At 42.8% G+C, this 24,260-nt stretch overlaps 1 protein-coding gene across 2 annotated transcripts in view; it reads right to left on the minus strand.

Moving 5' to 3' along the window:
- Rint1 (RAD50 interactor 1) overlaps positions 1 to 24,260 on the minus strand; it is a 223,513-nt gene that overhangs the window by 191,209 nt on the left and 8,044 nt on the right. For both annotated transcript variants that reach the window (XM_071663813.1, XM_071663814.1), the window contains one exon: positions 10,495 to 10,611. In XM_071663813.1, the coding sequence (XP_071519914.1) occupies positions 10,495 to 10,611 (117 nt within the window). The remainder of the gene's footprint in view (positions 1 to 10,494; positions 10,612 to 24,260) is intronic.

The following is a 24,260-nucleotide window of genomic DNA, read 5'->3' on the forward strand; positions in this document are numbered from 1 at the left end:
TCCAGTTGCCCCTCTCAGCACATTAACATCCGAAAGTCTCTCTTTCATGCGCCTATCAATCAACACATAATCCAATAACACTCTCAAGCTCTTCACCATTTCCATTTACAACACTGAACACCCCATGTACACCAATTATACCCTCAACTGCCACATTACTCACCTTTGCATTCAAATCACCCATCACTATAACCCAGTCTTGTGCATCAAAGCAGCTAACACACTCACACAGCTGCTCCCAAAACACTTGCCTCTCATGATCTTTCTTCTCATGGCCAGGTGCATAGGCACCAATAATCACCCATCTCTCTCCATCCATTTTCAGTTTTACTCATATCAATCTTAGAGTTTACTTTCTTACACTCTATCACATACTTCCACAACTCTTGCTTCAGGAGTAGTGCTACTCCTTCCTTTGCTCTTGTCCTTTCACCAACCAAGACGTTCCCAAACCATTCTTCCCCTTTACCCTTGAGCTTTGTTTCACTCAGAGCCAAAACATCCAGGTTCCCTTCCTCAAACATACTATCTACCTCTCCTTTTTTCTCACCTTGGTTACATCCACACACATTTAGACACCCCAATCTGAGCCTTTGAGGAGGATGAGCACTCCCCACATGATTCCTTCTTCTGTTTCCCAATTTAGAAAGTAAAAATACAAGGAGAGGAGGGTTTCTAGCCCCCTGCTCCAATCCCCTTTAGTTGCTTTCCACAACACGCGGGAATGTGTGGAAAGTATTCTTTCTCCACATCCCCAGGGATATTGATTTTATTTATTTTACTATACTTTGTCGTTGTCTCCAGCATTTTGAAGGGGGCACAGAGAAACAGACGAAAGAATGGCCCAACCCACCCACATACACACGTATATATATACATGCCCACACATGCACATTTACATACACAGACATATACATATATACACATGTTCATATTCTTACCTGCTGCCTTCATTCATTCCTGTTGCCATCCAGTCACACATGAAATGGCACCCCCTCCCCCCCGCACGAGCATGAGGTAGTGCCAGGAAAGACAACAAAGGCCACATTCGTTCACGCTCAAACTCTAGCTGTCATGTGTAATGCACTGAAACCACAGCTCCCTTTCCACATCTAGGTCCCACAAAACTTTCCAAGGTTTACCCCAGACGCTTCACATGCCCTGGCTCAATCCATTGACAGCACATTGACTCCGGTATACCACATCGTACCAATTCACTCTATTCCTTGCATGCCTTTCATCCTCCTGTATGCTCAGGTGCCAATCGCTCAAAATTTTTCTCACTCCATCCTTACACCTCCAATTTGGTCTTCCACTGCTCCTCGTTCCCTCCACCCCTGACACATATATTGATATGTATATGTATATATATTATCCCTGGGAATAGGGGAGAAAGAATACTTCCCACGTATTCCCTGCGTGTTGTGGAGGGCAACTAAAAGGGGAGGGAGTGGGTGGCTGGAAATCCTCCCATCTCGTTTTTTTTAATTTTCCAAAAGAAGGAACAGAGAAGGGGGCCAGGTGAGCATATTCTCTCAAAGGCCCAGTCCTCTGTTCTTAACACTACCTCGCTAATACGGGAGACAGCGACAAAGTATAAAAAAAAAAATATATATATATATATATATATATATATATATATATATATATATATATATATATATATATATATATGGAAGCGGAAGTGGATCATAGGGTGGGGGAGGGGGCGAAAATTCTGGGGGCCTTGAAGAATGTGTGGAAGTCGAGAACATTATCTCGGAAAGCAAAAATGGGTATGTTTGAAGGAATAGTGGTTCCAACAATGTTGTATGGTTGCGAGGCGTGGGCTATGGATAGAGTTGTGCGCAGGAGGATGGATGTGCTGGAAATGAGATGTTTGAGGACAATGTGTGGTGTGAGGTGGTTTGATCGAGTGAGTAACGTAAGGGTAAGAGAGATGTGTGGAAATAAAAAGAGCGTGGTTGAGAGAGCAGAAGAGGGTGTTTTGAAGTGGTTTGGGCACATGGAGAGGATGAGTGAGGAAAGATTGACCAAGAGGATATATGTGTCGGAGGTGGAGGGAACAAGGAGAAGAGGGAGACCAAATTGGAGGTGGAAAGATGGAGTGAAAAAGATTTTGTGTGATCGGGGCCTGAACATGCAGGAGGGTGAAAGGAGGGCAAGGAACAGAGTGAATTGGAGCGATGTGGTATACCGGGGCTGACGTGCTGTCAGTGGATTGAATCAAGGCATGTGAAGCGTCTGGGGTAAACCATGGAAAGCTGTGTAGGTATGTATATATGCGTGTGTGGACGTATGTATATACATGTGTATGGAGGGGGTTGGGCCATTTCTTTCGTCTGTTTCCTTTCGCTACCTCGCAAACACGGGAGACAGCGACAAAGTATAAAAAAAAAAAAATATATATGTTGTATGGCTGCGAGGCGTGGGCTATGGATAGAGTTGTGCGCAGGAGGATGGATGTGCTGGAAATGAGATGTTTGAGGACAATGTGTGGTGTGAGGTGGTTTGATCGAGTAAGTAACGTAAGGGTAAGAGAGATGTGTGGAAATAAAAAGAGCGTGGTTGAGAGAGCAGAAGAGGGTGTTTTGAAATGGTTTGGGCACATGGAGAGAATGAGTGAGGAAAGATTGACCAAGAGGATATATGTGTCGGAGGTGGAGGAAACGAGGAGAAGAGGGAGACCAAATTGGAGGTGGAAAGATGGAGTGAAAAAGATTTTGTGTGATCGGGGCCTGAACATGCAGGAGGGTGAAAGGAGGGCAAGGAATAGAGTGAATTGGAGCGATGTGGTATACCGGGGTTGACGTGCTGTCAGTGGATTGAATCGGGGCATGTGAAGCGTCTGGGGTAAACCATGGAAAGCTGTGTAGGTATGTATATTTGCGTGTGTGGACGTATGTATATACATGTGTATGGGGGTGGGTTGGGCCATTTCTTTCGTCTGTTTCCTTGCGCTACCTTGCAAACGCGGGAGACAGCGACAAAGCAAAAAAAAAAAAAAATATATATATATATATATATATATATATATATATATATATATATATATATATATATACATGTGAGAAACTGCAGAAGCTGGTGACTGAGTTTGGTAAAGTGTGTGAAAGAAGAAAGTTAAGAGTAAATGTGAATAAGAGCAAGGTTATTAGGTACAGTAGGGTTGAGGGTCAATTCAATTGGGAGGTGAGTTTGAATGGAGAAAAACTGGAGGAAGTGAAGTGTTTTAGATATCTGGGAGTGGATCTGGCAGCGGATGGAACCGTGGAAGCGGAAGTGGATCACAGGGTGGGGGAGGGGGCGAAAATTCTAGGAGCCTTGAAGAATGTGTGGAAGTCGAGAACATTATCTCGGAAAGCAAAAATGGGTATGTTTGAAGGAATAGTGGTTCCAACAATGTTGTATGGTTGCGAGGCGTGGACTATGGATAGAGTTGTGCGCAGGAGGATGGATGTGCTGGAAATGAGATGTTTGAGGACAATGTGTGGTGTGAGGTGGTTTGATCGAGTAAGTAACGTAAGGGTAAGAGAGATGTGTGGAAATAAAAAGAGCGAGGTTGAGAGAGCAGAAGAGGGTGTTTGAAATGGTTTGGTCACATGGAGAGAATGAGTGAGGAAAGATTGACCAAGAGGATATATGTGTCGGAGGTGGAGGGAACTAGGAGAAGAGGGAGACCAAATTGGAGGTGGAAAGATGGAGTGAAAAAGATTTTGTGTGATCGGGGCCTGAACATGCAGGAGGGTGAAAGGAGGGCAAATATACATACCTATACATCTCAACGTACACATATATACACACACAGACACATACATATATACCCATGCACACAATTCACACTGTCTGCCTTTATTCATTCCCATCGCCACCTCGCCACACATGGAATACCATCCCCCTCCCCCCTCATGTGTGCAAGATAGCACTAGGAAAAGACAACAAAGGCCCCATTCGTTCACACTCAGTCTCTAGCTGTCATGCAATAATGCCCGAAACAACAGCTCCCTTTCCATCCAGGCCCCACACAACTTTCCACGGTTTACCCCAGATGCTTCACATGCCCTGATTCAATCCATTGACAGCACGTCGACCCTGGTATACCACATTGTTCCAATTCACTCTATTCCTTGCACGCCTTTCACCCTCCTGCATGTTCAGGCCCCAATCACTCAAAATCTTTTTCACTCCATCTTTCCACCTCCAATTTGGTCTCTCACTTCCCCTCGTTCCCTCCAACTCTGACACATATAACCTCTTGGTCAATCTTTCCTAACTCATTCTCTCCATGTGCCCAAACCATTTCAAAACACCCTCTTCTGCTCTCTCAACCACACTCTTTTTAGTTCCACACATCCCTCTTACCCTTACATTACTTACTCGATCAAACCACCTCACACCACATATTGTCCTCAAACATCTCATTTCCAGCACATCCACCCTCCTGCGCACAACTCTATCCATAGCCCACGCCTCGCAACCATACAACATTGTTGGAACCACTATTCCTTCAAACATACCCATTTTTGCTTTCCAAGATAATGTTCTCGACTTCCACACATTCTTCAAGGCTCCCAGAATTTTTGCCCCCTCCCCCACCCTATGATTCACTTCCGCTTCCATGGTTCCATCCGCTGCCAAATCCACTCCCAGATATCTAAAACACTTTACTTCCTCCAGTTTTTCTCCATTCAAACTTACCTCCCAATTGACTTTTCCCTCAACCCTACTGTATCTAATAACCTTGCTCTTATTCACATTTACTCTCGACTTTCTTCTTTCACACACTTTACCAAACTCAGTCACCAGCTTCTGCAGTTTCTCACATGAATCAGCCACCAGCGCTGTATCATCAGCAAACAACAACTGACTCACTTCCCAAGCTCTTTCATCCACAACAGACTGCATACTTGCCTTCTTTCCAAAACTCTTGCATTCACCTCCCTAACAACCCTATCCATAAACAAATCAAACAACCATGGAGACATCACACACCCCTGCCGCAAACCTACATTCACTGAGAACCAATCACTTTCCTCTCTTCCTACACGTACACATGCCTTACATCCTCGATAAAAACTTTTCACTGCTTCTGACAACTTGCCTCCCACACCATATATTCTTAATACCTTCCACAGAGGATCTCTATCAACCCTATCATATGCCTTCTCCAGATCCATGGAGACATCACACACCCCTGCCGCAAACCTACATTCACTGAGAACCAATCACTTTCCTCTCTTCCTACACATACACATGCCTTACATCCTCGATAAAAACTTTTCACTGCTTCTGACAACTTGCCTCCCACACCATATATCTTAATACCTTCCACAGAGCATCTCTATCAACCCTATCATATGCCTTCTCCAGATCCATAAATGCTACATACAAATCCATTTGCTTTTCTAAGTATTTCTCACATACATTCCTCAAAGCAAACACCTGATCCACACATCCTCTACCACTTCTGAAACCACACTGCTCTTCCCCAATCTGACGCTCTGTACATGCCTTCACCTTCTCAATCAATACCCTCCCATATAATTTCCCAGGAATACTCAACAAACTTATACCTCTGTAATTTGAGCACTCACTCTTATCCCCTTTGCCTTTATACAATGGCATTATGCAAGCACTCCACCAATCCTCAGGCACCTCACCATGAATCATACATACATTAAATAACCTCACCAACCAGTCAACAATACAGTCACCCCCTTTTTTAATAGATTCCACTGCAATACCATCCAAACCTGCTGCCTTGCTGGCTTTCATCTTCCGGAAAGCTTTTACTACCTCTTCTATGTTTACCAAATCATTTTCCCTAACCCTCTCATTTTGCACACCACCTCGACCAAAACACCCTACATCTTCCACTCTATCATCAAACACATTCAACAAACCTTCAAAATACTCACTCCATCTCCTTCTCACATCACCACTATTTGTTATCACCTCCCCATTAGCCCCCTCCATTGAAGTTCCCATTTGCTCCCTTGTCTTACGCACTTTATTTACCTCCTTCCAGAACATCTTTTTATTCTCCCTAAGATTTAATGATACTCTCTCACCCCAACTCTCATTTGCCCTCTTTTTCACCTCTTGCACCTTTCTCTTGACCTCCTTCCTCTTTCTTTTATACATCTCCCACTCATTTGCATTTTTTCCCTGCAAAAATCGTCCAAATGCCTCTCTCTTCTCTTTCACTAATAATCTTACTTCTTCATCCCACCACTCACTACCCTTTCTAATCAACCCACCTCCCACTCTTCTCATGCCATAAGCATCTTTTGCGCAAGCCATCACTGCTTCCCTAAATACATCCCATTCCTCCCCCACTCCCCTTACCTCCTTTGTTCTCACATTTTTCCATTCTGTACTCAGTCTCTCCTGGTACTTCCTCACACAAGTCTCCTCCTAAGCTCACTTACTCTTACCACTCTCTTCACCCCAACATTCTCTCTTCTCTTCTGAAAACCCGTACAAATCTTCACCTTCAACTTGCACCTCTCAGCACATTAACATCCAAAAGTCTCTCTTTCGCGTGCCTATCAATTAACATGTAATCTAATAACGCTCTCTGAGCATCTCTCCTACTTACATATGTACACTTATGCATATCTCGCTTTTTAAACCAGGTATTCCCAATCACCAGTCCTTTTTCAGCATATAAATCTACAAGCTCTTCACCATTTCCATTTACAACACTGAACACCCCATGTATACCAATTATTCCCTCAACTGCCACATTACTCACCTTCGCATTCAAATCACCCATCACTAAAACTCGGTCTTGTGCATCAAAACCACTAACACACTCATTCAGCTGCTCCCAAAACACTTGCCTCTCATGATCTTTCTTCTCATGCCCAGGTGCATATGCACCAATAATCACACATCTCTCTCCATCAACTTTCAGTTTTACCCATATCAATCTAGACTTTACTTTCTTACACTTTATCACATACTCCAACAACTCCTGTTTCAGGAGTAGTGCTACTCCTTCCCTTGCTCTTGTCCTCTCACTAACCCCTGACTTTACTCCCAAGACATTCCCAAACCACTCTTCCCCTTTACCCTTGAGCTTCGTTTCACTCAGAGCCAAAACATCCATGTTCCTTTCCTCAAACACACTACCTATCTCTCCTTTTTTCTCATCTTGGTTGCCAAAACATCCATGTTCCTTTCCTCAAACACACTACCTATCTCTCCTTTTTTCTCATCTTGGTTACATCCACACACATTTAGACACCCCAATCTGAGCCTTCGAGGAGGATGAGCACTCCTCGCGTGACTCCTTCTTCTATTTCCCCTTTTAGAAAGTTAAAATACAAGGAGGGGAGGGTTCCTCGCCCCCTGCGCCCGTCCCCTTCTACGACACGTGAGGAATGCGTGGGAAGTATTCTTTCTCCCCTATCCTCAGGGATATTCTAAACTCTAAATTCTAAATATATTTATTTATTTATTTATTTATTATTATAATAAAGCATGATTGACAGGTGTGCGAAAGAGAGACTTTTAGATGTTAATGTGCTGAGAGTGAAACTGGAGGGATGTCTGATCATTATCTTGTGGAGGTGAAGGTGAAGATTTGTATGGGTTTTCAGAAAATAAGAATGTTGGGGGGAAGAGGGTGGTGAGAGTAAGTGAGTTTGGGAAGGAGACTTGTGTGAGGAAGTACCAGGAGAGACTGAGTACAGAATGGAAAAAGGTGAGAACAAAGGAGGTAAGGGGAGTGGGGGAGGAATGGGATGTATTTAGGGAAGCAGTGATGGCTTGCGCAAAAGATGCTTGTGGCATGAGAAGCGTGGGTTGATTAGAAAGGGTAGTGAGTGGTGGGATGAAGAAGTAAGATTATTAGTGAAAGAGAAGAGAGAGGCATTTGGACAATTTTTGCAGGGAAAAAATGCAATTGAGTGGGAGATGTATAAAAAAAAGAGACAGGAGGTCAAGAGAAAGGTGCAAGAGGTGAAAAAGAGGGCAAATGAGAGTTGGGGTGAGAGAGTATCTTTAAATCTTAGGGTATAGAATAAAAAGATGTTCTGGAAGGAGGTAAATAAAGTGCATAAGACAAGGGAGCAAATGGGAACTTCAGTGAAGGGAGCTAATGGGGAGGAGATAACAAGTAGTGGTGATGTGAGAAGGAGATGGAGTGAGTATTTTGAAGGTTTGTTGAATGTGTTAGATGATAGAGTGGCAGATATAGGGTGTTTTGATTGAGGTGGTGTGCAAAGTGAGAGGGTTAGGGAAAATGATTTGGTAAACATAGAAGAGGTAGTAAAAGCTTTCCGGAAGATGAAAGCCAGCAAGGCAGCAGGTTTGGATGGTATTGCAGTGGAATTTATTAAAAAAGGGGGTGACTGTATTGTTGACTGGTTGGTAAGGTTATTCAATGTATGTATGATTCATGGTGAGGTGCCTGAGGATTGGCGGAATTCGTGCATAGTGCCATTGTATAAAGGCAAAGGGGATAAGAGTGAGTGCTCAAATTACAGAGGTATAAGTTTGTTGAGTATTCCTGGGAAATTATATGGGAAGGTATTGATTGAGAGGGTGAAGGCATACACAGAGCATCAGATTGGGGAAGAGCAGTGTGGTTTCAGAAGTGGTAGAGGATGTGTGGATCAGGTGTTTGCTTTGAGGAATGTATGTGAGAAATACTTAGAAAAGCAAATGGATTTGTATGCAGCATTTATGGATCTGGAGAAGGCATATGATAGAGTTGATAGAGATGCTCTGTGGAAGGTACTAAGAATATATGGTGTGGGAGAAAGTTGTTAGAAGCAGTGAAAAGTTTTTATTGAGGATGTAAGGCATGTGTACGTGTAGGAAGAGAGGAAAGTGATTGGTTCTCAGTGAATGTAGGTTTGCGGCAGGGGTGTGTGATGTCTCCATGGTTGTTTGATTTGTTTATGGATGGGGTTGTTAGGGAGGTGAATGCAAGAGTTTTGGAAAGAGGGGCAAGTATGAAGTCTGTTGGGGATGAGAGAGCTTGGGAAGTGAGTCAGTTGTTGTTCGCTGATGATACAGCGCTGGTGGCTGATTCATGTGAGAAACTGCAGAAGCTAGTGACTGAGTTTGGTGAAGTGTGTGAAAGAAGAAAGTTAAGAGTAAATGTGAATAAGAGCAAGGTTATTAGGTACAGTAGGGTTGAGGGTCAAGTCAATTGGGAGGTAAGTTTGAATGGAGAAAAACTGGAGGAAGTAAAGTGTTTTAGATATCTGTGAGTGGATCTGGCAGCGGATGGAACCATGGAAGCAGAAGTGAATTATAGGGTGGGGGAGGGGGTGAAAATCCTGGGAGCCTTGAAGAATGTGTGGAAGTCGAGAACATTATCTCGGAAAGCAAAAATGGGCATGTTTGAAGGAATAGTGGTTCCAACAATGTTGTATGGTTGCGAGGCGTGGGCTATTCATAGAGAAGTGTGCATGAGGGTGGATATGCTGGAAATGAGATGTTTGAGGACAATATGTCGTGTGAGGTGGTTTGATCGAGTAAGTAATGTAAGGGTAAGAGAGATATGTGGAAATAAGAAGAGCGTGGTTGAGAGAGCAGAAGAGGGTGTTTTGTAATGGTTTGGGCACATGGAGAGAATGAGTGAGGAAAGATTGACCAAGAGGATATATGTGTCGGAGGTGGAGGGAATGAGGAGAAGTGGGAGACCAAATTGGAGGTGGAAAGATGGAGTGAAAAAGATTTTGAGTGATCGGGGCCTGAACATGCAGGAGGGTGAAAGGCGGGCAAGAAATAGAGTGAATTGGATTGATGTGGTATACCGGGGTCGACGTGCTGTCAATGGATTGAATCAGGGCATGTGAAGCGTCTGCGGTAAACCATGGAAAGTTGTGTGGGGCCTGGATGTGGAAAGGGAGCTGTGGTTTCGGGCATTATTGCATGACAGCTAGAGACTGAGTGTGAACGAATGGGGCCTTTGTTGTCTTTTCCGAGCGCTAACTCGCACACATGAAGGGGAGGGGGATGTTATTCAATGTGTGGCGAGGTGGCGATGGAAATGAATAAAGGCAGACAGTGTGAATTGTGTGCATGTGTATATATGTATATGTCTGTGTGTGTATATATATGTGTACATTGAGATGTATGGGTATATATATTTGCGTGTGGGGACATGTATGTATATACATGTGTATGGGGGTGGGTTGGGCCATTTCTTTCGTCTGTTTCCTTGCGCTACCTCGCAAATGCGGGAGACAGCGACAAAGCAAAGTAAAATAAATAAATAAATGAAAATAATAAAGCATACATTTGCATATATTACCAACAAATAATATTTAGAGCCTAATTCTAGTGTGCAAAACATTCTTGGTACAGTTACAGTATGTTCAGAACACAATATGTGGTCCGCATTTTTAACATCCACAAAATCCAAAATCTGCATATTGCTTCTGGCCTACAGATTTTTTTTAACATTCTACCAGATTTCAGATATTCTATCTGTTCTACTCTCCAAAAGATTGCTTGAACAATGTTTCAAACCTGCTGCTGGAGATGATCACACTCTATGGCAAGACTTTTCTCTGTCATCAAAGCTTCATCTGCTGCCTTTACTGCCTTTGTAATTTTGTCTGGAGCTTCTGTTGTGGCAAAACGTAACTGAAAAATAAACACATATTGTTAGTCATTTGTAATCTATGCATGGCTTCATCTTCTTTGTTGAAAGTCTCCATAAAAAGTACTTTGACCACCACATTAATTACAGGCATGGAAAGTTTAGAAAAGTACAGGGCATACAGGACCAGTGCTTGCTTGCCAAAAGAGAGATTATAAAGTTATAGACATGGAGGTTGACACTACCACACTGAGGGATCTAGCTAAAAAAAAACACCAAAATTACAAAGATTAGTGATGCCAGAGGTTAGCAGATGTAAATCACCAAGTATATTTGGCTTGGAAGGTGATCATAACCAGGTAAGGAAAAAGGAGAAAAAAAGGAAGCAATGTATATCAAGAGACTGCTAGAGGCTACAGGACTTCCAGATGCAGTTTCCATTGTAAAGGATGTAAGGGGTGACCAATTAAGGTTAAGTTTGACCTGGAGTCATCAAGCGAGGAAGTACTTAGAAAAGCTAAGAATCTTAAAGACATGGTGGAAATCAGAGGGATACTGATCTAATGTAATAACTCCAAGGAAGAGATGGTGAAAAGCAAAGAGTACAAGTCTGCCTGTTAGAAACTGGGTGTCCTGTTTGGATGTAGAAATTTCTTTTCTTCTGAACAGTCACTCTGTCTTTACAAAGGATTCATTCATCCTTGTATGAAGTACTGCTCTCACACCCTTTTTTTTTTTTTTTTATGTTGAAGGCTCCAGTCACAGACAAAAGTCCACATCAAGGCTGGGCCTTAACTGAAATAAAGAGAGAATTATGAAGCAGAAGAAGAAAAGGCAAGGGAAAGTATTTATGAATTTCTGAGGACATGAAAGACCTGTCATTTGAAATGTGCCAGGTCATAGGTATTGGGAAAGACATAAGAAGGGAGAGATTTCCAAAGCATCAACATGTAGGGAAAGAAGCAGGTAACAAAATGGCCCACCCTTGAGATACCGAATGCCACACATTAATCATGTGACACAGCAGTTTGGTGAGTATCGTGTGGTCTAGCTAGTAGTAGGGGGAAACAAGCAGCCAGCTCTCATAAGCAAAAACCAAAGTAATACCTACAGACGAGGGAAAGGGGGGTCAAATTTGGAAGCCAGCCTAGGACAGTTTATAAGCTGGACCGCTTTTGTCTCAACTCTGTCAAGTAAGGATACAGAGCTAGAACCACCTAAAATGTGAAAGCAATACTCTATACAAGGATGAGTTAATCCCTTGTATAAACAGAGCAACTGTTCAGAAGAGAAAAAGTTTCAACATCTAAACAGGACACCCAGTTTCTTAAAGGCTAAATCAACTATTCTTGTAATGTGGGGTTTTCAAGAAAGAGTGGATGTTACAGAACTGTCAAAGGAGAGGCGAGAGTTGTAAGGCATTTTCAATGGAGAGATGGGTAGAAATTGGGTCCTGGAGGCATTAAACTTAACAAGATTCTGTCTACCCACTGAGATATCCTGTCCAAGTCTGAATTTATTGAGGAAGCTGTGTCAAGATGAGATGCAGATCTAGTGAGAGAAGAGAGAATATAAATGATGTAGACGAATGCAGTGTTGAGTCATCAGCATATGAGTGCATTGGATTAACTGTAGAGAAGAAATCACTGAAAAAATGGAGGAAAAGTGTCGGGGACAGGACAGAACCTTGAGGGACACCGCTGGCAATGGAAAAAAGTTGGGAGGCTGATCTATCAACAACCACTAAGATAGATCAGCCAGAGAGGAATCTAGATATGAAGGAGCAAAGTGAGGGAGAGAAGCCAGAAGAGGGGAGCTTAGAGAAGAGATGCCAATGCCACACCCTGTCAAAAGCCTTAGATATGTCAAGGGCAACTACACATGACTCCCCAAAATCTTTCACGGATGATCAGACATTAGTAAGATAGGAAAGAACATCACCAGCGGATCTCGCCTTACAGAAGCCATACAGGTGATCAGAGAGACAACTGTGATTTTCTAGATGTTTAAGGATATGGGAGTTGAGGACGGATTCAAAGACTTTGGAAATGGTAGATGTCAAAGCAATAGGACTAAAATTAGAGGGGTAGATGTCAAAGCAATAGGACTAAAATTAGAGGGGTAGATGTCAAAGCAATTGGACTATAATTAGAGGGGTCAGAACAGTCACCCTTCTTAGGGATGGGATGTATCAATGCGTGTTTCCAAAGAGAAGGAAAAGTTTTGGTTTTTAAGCAGAAAAGGAACAGACGAGCAAGGACAGGGGCAAAATCAGAGGCACACTCTTTTAGTAAACAGGGATGGATGCCATCAAGACCATAAGTCTTGCTTGTGTCCAGAGAAAGAAGCCCTTTTTGAACAATCCAAAAAGAGATTACAGGAAGAGGCACAGGATTAGTAAGGTGCATTCAGACCTGTGCAAGATTGTCTTTATCAATTCCCAATTAGTGATGGGACGTGCAGGAAAATCTAACTACTACTACAACTGTGCTTTTCTTTTTGTAATTTAAAACTACTATGCAAGGGTGGATGTCAGTAAGCGACCTAAATATGTGCACAACTTCCTATGTCTCTATGCATGCAACACATACGTTTACACATGCCTTTATCTGCATGTCTCTTTCTGTTCACCCCTGGAGAGATGCACACACACTCTTTTCAGTCATCAGGATCCTCAATGAAGTTTATATCTTTTCACTGGACCAATCTGCCTTGCTAGCAATACAAACAAAAACTAAAATATAAAACGGAAGAAAAAGAATATACTGAACCATGGTAGACTGGAAACTGTTGCACGAGTCTCCCCATCTTGGATGGGGAGACAGTTGCACCCTTGTGAGTCTGTGCATGTTGGCCTGTGTGCATGGATTTGAAGCATGCCTTACCTTGCACTGATGCATGACTCTTCATGCAATAGGCATGTGCACAAAAAGTTGCACAGGTCTGAATGCAGCTTAAGAGGAGCATCCGGGGGTGAAGATATGTTAGACTCATCCAAAGTGAAGTTAGAGGAGAAAAGGGAACCAAAAAGACTTGCCTTGTCAACAGGAGGGACAGCTATAGTAGAGGCAGCTAAGTACCGTTAGAACAGAAAAGTGAGGGAAAGGTAGAGTGACAGAAGTTGTTAGAGATGACCTTGTCTAAATACCAGAAAGACCTATCAGTGGATGACGAGGAGAGTTATCACACTTCCTTTGAATAAAGTAATGCTTTGCCTCAAGGATAAAGTGCTTGCAGCAATTATGGACATAGATTAAAGTTGATTTGGAGCTAAAGGAAGGAGAGTTTTTCCAAGCCTGATATGCCTGATCCCTTGTCTGGATGGCCTCAGAACACGAATGGCTGAACCATGGATTGGATGAAGAAGTTGTCTTGGAGGAAGAAGGGATAAATGCTTCCATTCCTGCAAGAATAACCTCTGCTATGCACTTGGTGGAGATAAAAGCATCACCACATAAGAGACAGTGATTTACCCAAGTCAGAAAAGAAGTTATGCTTAGAAGAGACTGCTGGAGGGGGAGGTGCCACTTGAATAGATAAAATTATGAGAGTGTGATCAGATAAACCAACTGGGGAAGAGATTGTGTATTTACAGTAAGATGGACTACAGGTGAAAAACAAATCCAAAATATTAGGAGAGTGGTCACAGGAGTCAGATATATGGGTAGGGTGGGAGATAATTTGTTCTAAATCATTGAGAATGGAGAACATGAAGGCTTCAATCCCTCCACTATATCCATACGGGAGGAATTCTACCATTCCCTATGGTGAATGTTGAAATCTTCAAGATAGAGGATCTCGGCTTATGGGTGAGAGGATGTCACAGTCTCATGGCAGGGGGTTTAAAAAGTTGAAAAAGCTACAAAATTTATTGAATCCGGAGAGCACTAGGCAAAACAGAAGAAAAGTGAGGTAGTGGGGAGACAAACTTTGAGCCACAAAACATCAACGTTTGGAGACTCAAGGTCACTGAGGTGTGCAATAGGTGTGTTATGTTGGAATAAGCACAAACATCACCTCTGAACTGGAATTGTGAGTGGAGGTTAAAGTTAGATATGAAAAAGGGACTCGTGAGAACTTCATTAGATACCTGTGTCTCAGAAAGAATTAAGATATTAGGAGAGGTACTAGACAGATGGTGTTGAATGGAGGAGAAGTTATTAATGAGACTAAGAATGTTGGTATTGTGAATTGAAAAAGAGGAAGGTCTCACAGAGAGGGAAAGGACATGGGAAGGGCTGGTACTACTACTGCCAGAGCCCTTCCTCTCATTGGCAGTAGAGTCAGGCAGAAACCCAGAGATTCTTAGCACCCCATGATGCCATGGACTTGGAGCCATAAATCTGAGTGAATCTGTCATGATATTACTTATAAATGTTTGAGTGGACAGGAATTGGCAAGAGCACTTATGTAAGAAAAGTAATGATAATATGCAAGATTCGATTAGGTGTACGGTGCTTGTAAGAAGATGGTAGGACTAGCTCAGTAGTCCCATTTCGATGAGACAGAAAGACCAGCAATCCTGACATGGAGAGTGTAAGATGGTTCTGGGCACCACTTTAATGCTCCTCAGTCAGGATGGTAGTACCACCCTGGGTGGCTGCTGTCAACAACCTACTACCCAATGGGCTGCTCCAGGGTAGGGGACATGGTGATCCTTGAGTTAGCTGGGGCACTATGAGGGGCCAATACACTACCACCTGAGCCCTCCCTCTCACTGGTGGCAGAGTCACACAATAAAGTGTAATCAGAGGAGTATGACTGAAATTTGCAGGGGTCATGGGAGGAGCCCTACTACCAACATGAGCCCTCCCTCTAGCTGGCAGCAGAGTCACAGAGAGTGGATCAATTCTTTGCATAAACAGCAACTGTGAAGCCACTGTTTTACTACTTTATTTACCATTCTGAATGTTTATTTGGTCTGGATTACTAATATCATGTAGAGGAAAAACACATAGTACTCATTGAAATTGCAAAAGTTGTGTTCAAATGAGTAAGTCTGATGTAAGAAAAGCTTTGAAGCCTATCTAAGGTAAAGCAAAATCATTTCATCCTAGTACTCTCACCACAATGATCTTCCAAACACAAAAATACATCTTAATATCAATACAGGTTATACCAATACGGGTTATAGTGATGGGTGATTTGAATGCAAAGGTGAGTAATGTGGCAGTTGAGGGAATAATTGGTATACATGGGGTGTTCAGTGTTGTAAATGGAAATGGTGAAGAGCTTGTAGATTTATGTGCTGAAAAAGGACTGGTGATTGGGAATACCTGGTTTAAAAAGCGAGATATACATAAGTATACGTATGTAAGTAGGAGAGATGGCAAGAGAGCGTTATTCGATTACGTGTTGATTGACAGGCGCGCGAAAGAGAGACTTTTGGATGTTAATGTGCTGAGAGGTGCAACTGGAGGGATGTCTGATCATTATCTTGTGGAGGCTAAGGTGAAGATTTGTATGGGTTTTCAGAACAGAAGAGTGAATGTTGGGGTGAAGAGGGTGGTGAGAGTAAGTGAGCTTGGAAAGGAGACTTGTGTGAGGAAGTACCAGGAGAGACTGAGTACAGAATGGAAAAAGGTGAGAACAATGGAAGTAAGGGGAGTGGGGGAGGAATGGGATGTATTTAGGGAATCAGTGATGGATTGCGCAAAAGATGCTTGTGGCATGAGAAGAGTGGGAGGTGGGTTGATTAGAAAGGGTAGTGAGTGGTGGGATGAAGAAGTAAGATTATTAGTGAAAGAGAAGAGAGAGGCATTTGGACGATTTTTGCAGGGAAAAAATGCAATTGAGTGGGAGATGTATAAAAGAAAGAGACAGGAGGTCAAGAGAAAGGTGCAAGAGGTGAAAAAGAGGGCAAATGAGAGTTGGGGTGAGAGAGTATCATTAAATTTTAGGGAGAATAAAAAGATGTTCTGGAAGGAGGTAAATAAAGTGCGTAAGACAAGGGAGCAAATGGGAACTTCAGTGAAGGGCGCAAATGGGGAGGTGATAACAAGTAGTGGTGATGTGAGAAGATGGAGTGAGTATTTTGAAGGTTTGTTGAATGTGTTTGATGATAGAGTGGCAGATATAAGGTGTTTCGGTCGAGGTGGTGTGCAAAGTGAGAGGGTTAGGGAAAATGATTTGGTAAACAGAGAAGAGGTAGTAAAAGCTTTGCGGAAGATGAAAGCCGGCAAGGCAGCAGGTTTGGATGGTATTGCAGTGGAATTTATTAAAAAAGGGGGTGACTGTATTACTGACTGGTTGGTAAGGTTATTTAATGTATGTATGACTCATGGTGAGGTGCCTGAGGATTGGCAGAATGCGTGCATAGTGCCATTGTACAAAGGCAAAAGGGGATAATAGTGAGTGCTCAAATTACAGAGGTATAAGTTTGTTGAGTATTCCTGGTAAATCATATGGGAGGGTATGGATTGAGAGGGTGAAGGCATGTACAGAGCATCAGATTGGGGAAGAGCAGTGTGGTTTCAGAAGTGGTAGAGGATGAGTGGATCAGGTGTTTGCTTTGAAGAATGTATGTGAGAAATACTTAGAAAAGCAAATGGATTTGTATGTAGCATTTATGGATCTGGAGAAGGCATATGATAGAGTTGATAGAGATGCTCTGTGGAAGGTATTAAGAATATATGGTGGGAGGCAAGTTGTTAGAAGCAGTGAAAAGTTTTTATCGAGGATGTAAGGCATGTGTACGTGTAGGAAAAGAGGAAAGTGATTGGTTCTCAGTGAATGTAGGTTTGCGGCAGGGGTGTGTGATGTCTCCATGGTTGTTTAATTTGTTTATGGATGGGGTTGTTAGGGAGGTGAATGCAAGAGTTTTGGAAAGAGGGGCAAGTATGAAGTCTGTTGGGGATGAGAGAGCTTGGGAAGTGAGTCAGTTGTTGTTCGCTGATGATACAGCGCTGGTGGCTGATTCATGTGAGAAACTGCAGAAGCTGGTGACTGAGTTTGGTAAAGTGTGTGAAAGAAGAAAGTTAAGAGTAAATGTGAATAAGAGCAAGGTTATTAGGTACAGTAGGGTTGAGGGTCAAGTCAATTGGGAGGTAAGTTTGAATGGAGAAAAACTGGAGGAAGTAAAGTGTTTTAGATATCTGGGAGTGGATCTGGCAGCGGATGGAACCATGGAAGCGGATCATAGGGTGGGGGAGGGGGCGAAAATCCTGGGAGCCTTGAAGAATGTGTGGAAGTCGAGAACATTATCTCGGAAAGCAAAAATGAGTATGTTTGAAGGAATAGTGGTTCCAACAATGTTGTATGGTTGCGAGGCGTGGGCTATGGATACAGTTATGCGCAGGAGGATGGATGTGCTGGAAATGAGATGTTTGAGGACAATGTGTGGTGTGAGGTGGTTTGATCGAGTAAGTAATGTAAGGGTAAGAGAGATGTGTGGAAATAAAAAGAGCGTGGTTGAGAGAGCAGAAGAGGGCCATTTCTTTCGTCTGTTTCCTTGCGCTACCTCGCAAACGTGGGAGACAGCGACTAAGTATAAAAAAAAAAAAAATATATATATCTATATATATATATATATATATATATATATATATATATATATATATATATATCTAAACCTACTGTATCTATCTATACATAGAGAATATAAGTGAGAATGAGTGAGGAAAGATTGACCAAGAGGATATATGTGTCACGTCAACCCCGGTATACCAAATCGATCCAATTCACTCTATTCCTTGCCCTCCTTTCACCCTCCTGCATGTTCAGGCCCCGATCACACAAAATCTTTTTCACTCCATCTTTCCACCTCCAATTTGGTCTCCCTCTTCTCCTTGTTCCCTCCACCTCCGACACATATATCCTCTTGGTCAATCTTTTCTCACTCATCCTCTCCATGAGACCAAACCATTTCAAAACACCCTCTTCTGCTCTCTCAAACACGCTCTTTTTATTTCCACACATCTCTCTTACCCTTACGTTACTTACTCGATCAAACCACCTCACACCACACATTGTCCTCAAACATCTCATTTCCAGCACATCTATCCTCCTGCACACAACTCTATCCATAGCCCACGCCTCGCAACCATACAACATTGTTGGAACCACTATTCCTTCAAACATACCCATTTTTGCTTTCCGAGATAATGTTCTCGACTTCCACACATTCTTCAAGGCCCCCAGGATTTTCGCCCCCTCCCCCACCCTATGATCCACATCCGCTTCCATGGTTCCATCCGCTGCCAGATCCACTCCCAGATATCTAAAACACTTCACTTCCTCCAGTTTTTCTCCATTCAAACTCACCTCCCAATTGACTTGACCCTCAACCCTACTGTACCTAATAACCTTGCTCTTATTCACATTTACTCTTAACTTTCTTCTTCCACACACTTTTCCAAACTCAGTCACCAGCTTCTGCAGTTTCTCACATGAATCAGCCACCAGCGCTGTATCATCAGCGAACAACAACTGACTCACTTCCCAAGCTCTCTCATCCCCAACAGACTTCATACTTGCCCCTCTTTCCAAAACTCTTGCATTTACCTCCCTAACAACCCCATCCATAAACAAGTTAAACAACCATGGAGACATCACACACTCCTGCCACAAACCTACATTCACAGAGAACCAATCACTTTCCTCTCTTCCTACACGTACACATGCCTTACATCCTCGATAAAAACTTTTCACTGCTTCTAACAACTTTCCTCCCACACCATATATTCTTAATACCTTCCACAGAGCATCTCTATCAACTCTATCATATGCCTTCTCCAGATCCATAAATGCTACATACAAATCCATTTGCTTTTCTAAGTATTTCTCACATACATTCTTCAAAGCAAACACCTGATCCACACATCCTCTACCACTTCTGAAACCACACTGCTCTTCCCCAATCTGATGCTCTGTACATGCCTTCACCCTCTCAATCAATACCCTCCCATATAATTTACCAGGAATACTCAACAAACTTATACCTCAGTAATTTCAGCACTCACTCTTATCTCCTTTGCCTTTGTACAATGGCACTATGCACGCATTCCGCCAATCCTCAGGCACCTCACCATGAGTCATACATACATTAAATAACCTTACCAACCAGTCAACAATACAGTCACCCCCTTTTTTAATAAATTCCACTGCAATACCATCCAAACCTGCTGCCTTGCCGGCTTTCATCTTCCGCAAAGCTTTCACTACCTCTTCTCTGTTTACCAAATCATTTTCCCTAACCCTCTCACTTTGCACACCACCTCGACCAAAACACTATCTGCCACTCTATCATCAAACACATTCAACAAACCTTCAAAATACTCACTCCATCTCCTTCTCACATCACCACTACTTGTTTTCACCTCCCCACTTGCGCCCTTCACCGAAGTTCCCATATATATATATATATATATATATATATATATATATATATATATATATATATATAGGGGATAGGGGAGAAAGAATACTTCCCACGTATTCCCTGCGTGTCGTAGAAGGCGACTAAAAGGGAAGGGAGCGGTGGGCTGGAAATCCTCCCCTCTCATTTTTTTTTTTTTTTTTTTTTTTTTTTTTCCAAAAGAAGGAACAGAGAAGGGGGCCAGGTGAGGATGTTCCCTTAAAGGCCCAGTCCTCTGTTCTTAACGCTACCTCGCTATCGCGGGAGATGGCGAATAGTGTGAAAAAAAAAAAAATATATATATATATATATATATATATATATATATATATATATATATATATATATATATATATATTTTTTTTTTTTCATACTATACGCCATTTCCCGCATTAGCGAGGTAGCGTTGAGAACAGAGGACTGGGCCTTTGAGGGAATATCCTCACCTGGCCCCCTTCTCTGTTCCCTCTTTTGGAAAATTAAAAAAAAAAGCGAGAGGGGAGGATTTCCAGCCCCCCGCTCCCATATATATATATATTCTTTTTTTTTTTTTTTTTGCCGCTGTCTCCTGCGTTTGCGAGGTAGCGCAAGGAAACAGACGAAAGAAATGGCCCAACCCACCCCCATACACATGCCTTGATTCAATCCACTGACAGCACGTCAACCCCGGTATACCACATCGCTCCAATTCACTCTATTCTTTGCCCTCCTTTCACCCTCCTGCATGTTCAGGCCCCAATCACACAAAATCTTTTTCACTCCATCTTTCCACCTCCAATTTGGTCTCCCTCTTCTCCTCGTTCCCTCCACCTCCGACACATATATCCTCTTGGTCAATCTTTCCTCACTCATTCTCTCCATGAGACCAAACCATTTCAAAACACCCTCTTCTGCTCTCTCAAACACGCTCTTTTTATTTCCACACATCTCTCTTACCCTTACGTTACTTACTCGATCAAACCACCTCACACCACACATTGTCCTCAAACATCTCATTTCCAGCACATCCATCCTCCTGCGCACAACTCTATCCATAGTCCACGCCTCGCAACCATACAACATTGTTGGAACCACTATTCCTTCAAACATACCCATTTTTGCTTTCCGAGATAATGTTCTCGACTTCCACACATTCTTCAAGGCTCCCAGGATTTTCGCCCCCTCCCCCACCCTATGATCCACTTCCGCTTCCATGGTTCCATCCGCTGCCAGATCCACTCCCAGATATCTAAAACACTTCACTTCCTCCAGTTTTTCTCCATTCAAACTCACCTCCCAACTGAATTGACCCTTAACCCTACTGTACCTAATAACTTTGCTCTTATTCACATTTACTCTTAACTTTCTTCTTTCACACACTTTACCAAACTCAGTCACCAGCTTCTGCAGTTTCTCACATGAATCAGCCACCAGCGCTGTATCATCAGCGAACAACAACTGACTCACTTCCCAAGCTCTCTCATCCCCAACAGACTTCATACTTGCCCCTCTTTCCAAAACTCTTGCATTCACCTCCCTAACAACCCCATCCATAAACAAATTAAACAACCATGGAGACATCACACACCCCTGCCGCAAACCTACATTCACTGAGTATATATATATATATATATATATATATATATATATATATATATATATATATATATATTTTTTTTTTTTTTTTTTTTTTTTTTTTTACTTTGTCGCTGTCTCCCGCGTTTGCGAGGTAGCGCAAGGAAACAGACGAAAGAAATGGCCCAACCCCTCCCCCCCATACACATGTACATACACTCGTCCACACACGCAAATATACATACCTACACAGCTTTCCATGGTTTACCCCAGACGCTTCACATGCCTTGATTCACTCCACTGACAGCACGTCAACCCCTGTATACCACATCGCTCCAATTCACTCTATTCTTTGCCCTCCTTTCACCCTCCTGCATGTTCAGGCCCCGATCACACAAAATCTTTTTCACTCCATCTTTCCACCTCCAATTTGGTCTCCCTCTTCTCCTCGTTCCCTCCACCTCCGACACATATATCCTCTTGGTCAATCTTTCCTCACTCATTCTCTCCATGAGACCAAACCATTTCAAAACACCCTCTTCTGCTCTCTCAAACACGCTCTTTTTATTTCCACACATCTCTCTTACCCTTACGTTACTTACTCGATCAAACCACCTCACACCACACATTGTCCTCAAACATCTCATTTCCAGCACATCCATCCTCCTGCGCACAACTCTATCCATAGTCCAAGCCTCGCAACCATACAACATTGTTGGAACCACTATTCCTTCAAACATACCCATTTTTGCTTTCCGAGATAATGTTCTCGACTTCCACACATTCTTCAAGGCTCCCAGAATTTTCGCCCCCTCCCCCACCCTATGATCCACTTCCACTTCCATGGTTCCATCCGCTGCCAGATCCACTCCCAGATATCTAAAACACTTCACTTCCTCCAGTTTTTCTCCATTCAAACTCACCTCCCAATTGAATTGACCCTCAACCCTACTGTACCTAATAACCTTGCTCTTATTCACATTTACTCTTAACTTTCTTCTTTCACACACTTTACCAAACTCAGTCACCAGCTTCTGCAGTTTCTCACATGAATCAGCCACCAGCGCTGTATCATCAGCGAACAACAACTGACTCACTTCCCAAGCTCTCTCATCCCCAACAGACTTCATACTTGCCCCTCTTTCCAAAACTCTTGCATTCATCTCCCTAACAACCCCATCCATAAACAAATTAAACAACCATGGAGACATCACACACCCCTGCCGCAAACCGACATTCAATGAGAACCAATCACTTTCCTCTCTTCCTACACGTACACATGCCTTACATCCTCGATAAAAACTTTTCACTGCTTCTGACAACTTGCCTCCCACACCATATATTCTTAATACCTTCCACAGAGCATCTCTATCAACTCTATCATATGCCTTCTCCAGATCCATAAATGCTACATACAAATCCATTTGCTTTTCTAAGTATTTCTCACATACATTCTTCAAAGCAAACACCTGATCCACACATCCTCTACCACTTCTGAAACCACACTGCTCTTCCCCAATCTGATGCTCTGTACATGCCTTCACCCTCTCAATCAATACCCTCCCATATAATTTGCCAGGAATACTCAACAAACTTATACCTCTGTAATTTGAGCACTCACTCTTATCCCCTTTGCCTTTGTACAATGGCACTATGCACGCATTCCGCCAATCCTCAGGCACCTCACCATGAGTCATACATACATTAAATATATATATATATATATATATATATATATATATATATATATTTTTCTTTTTTTTTTTTTTGCTGTCGCTGTCTCCCGCATTTGCGAGGTAGCGCAAGGAAACAGACGAAAGAAATGGCCCAACCCACCCCCATACACATGTATATACATACGTCCACACACGCAAATATACATACCTACACAGCTTTCCATGGTTTACCCCAGACGCTTCACATGCCCTGATTCAATCCACTGACAGCACGTCAACCCCGGTATACCACATCGATCCAATTCACTCTATTCCTTGCCCTCCTTTCACCCTCCTGCATGTTCAGGCCCCGATCACACAAAATCTTTTTCACTCCATCTTTCCACCTCCAATTTGGTCTCCCACTTCTCCTCGTTCCCTCCACTTCCGACACATATATCCTCTTGGTCAATCTTTCCTCACTCATTCTCTCCATGTGCGCAGACCATTTCAAAACACCCTCTTCTGCTCTCTCAACCACGCTCTTTTTATTTCCACACATCTCTCTTACCCTTACGTTACTTACTCGATCAAACCACCTCACACCACACACTGTCCTCAAACATCTCATTTCCAGCACATCCATCCTCCTGCGCACAACTCTATCCATAGCCCACGCCTCGCAACCATACAACATTGTTTGAACCACTATTCCTTCAAACATACCCATTTTTGCTTTCCGAGATAATGTTCTCGACTTCGACACATTCTTCAAGGCTCCCAGAATTTTCGCCCCCTCCCCCACCCTATGATTCACTTCCGCTTCCATGGTTCCATCCGCTGCCAGATCCACTCCCATATATCTAAAACACTTTACTTCCTCCAGTTTTTTCCATTCAAACTTACCTCCCAATTGACTTGACCCTCAACCCTACTGTACCTAATATTGTCCCTTATTAGAAAAGTGAAGTGTAGAGGTGTAACCATGGAAGTCAAGAAAGGCTTCAGGGATAGCACAGGCCTCCTGATCCTGACTCATGCAGCTGAACACAGACATGGAGTGAGTCACAGAGGTCAAGAATCTCAGCTGTGGAAATAAGCCATTTGAGAGAAGGATGTGGAATGACTA

This window comes from Panulirus ornatus, chromosome 7 (genome assembly GCF_036320965.1).
Source record: "Panulirus ornatus isolate Po-2019 chromosome 7, ASM3632096v1, whole genome shotgun sequence".
NCBI lineage: Eukaryota > Metazoa > Arthropoda > Malacostraca > Decapoda > Palinuridae > Panulirus > Panulirus ornatus.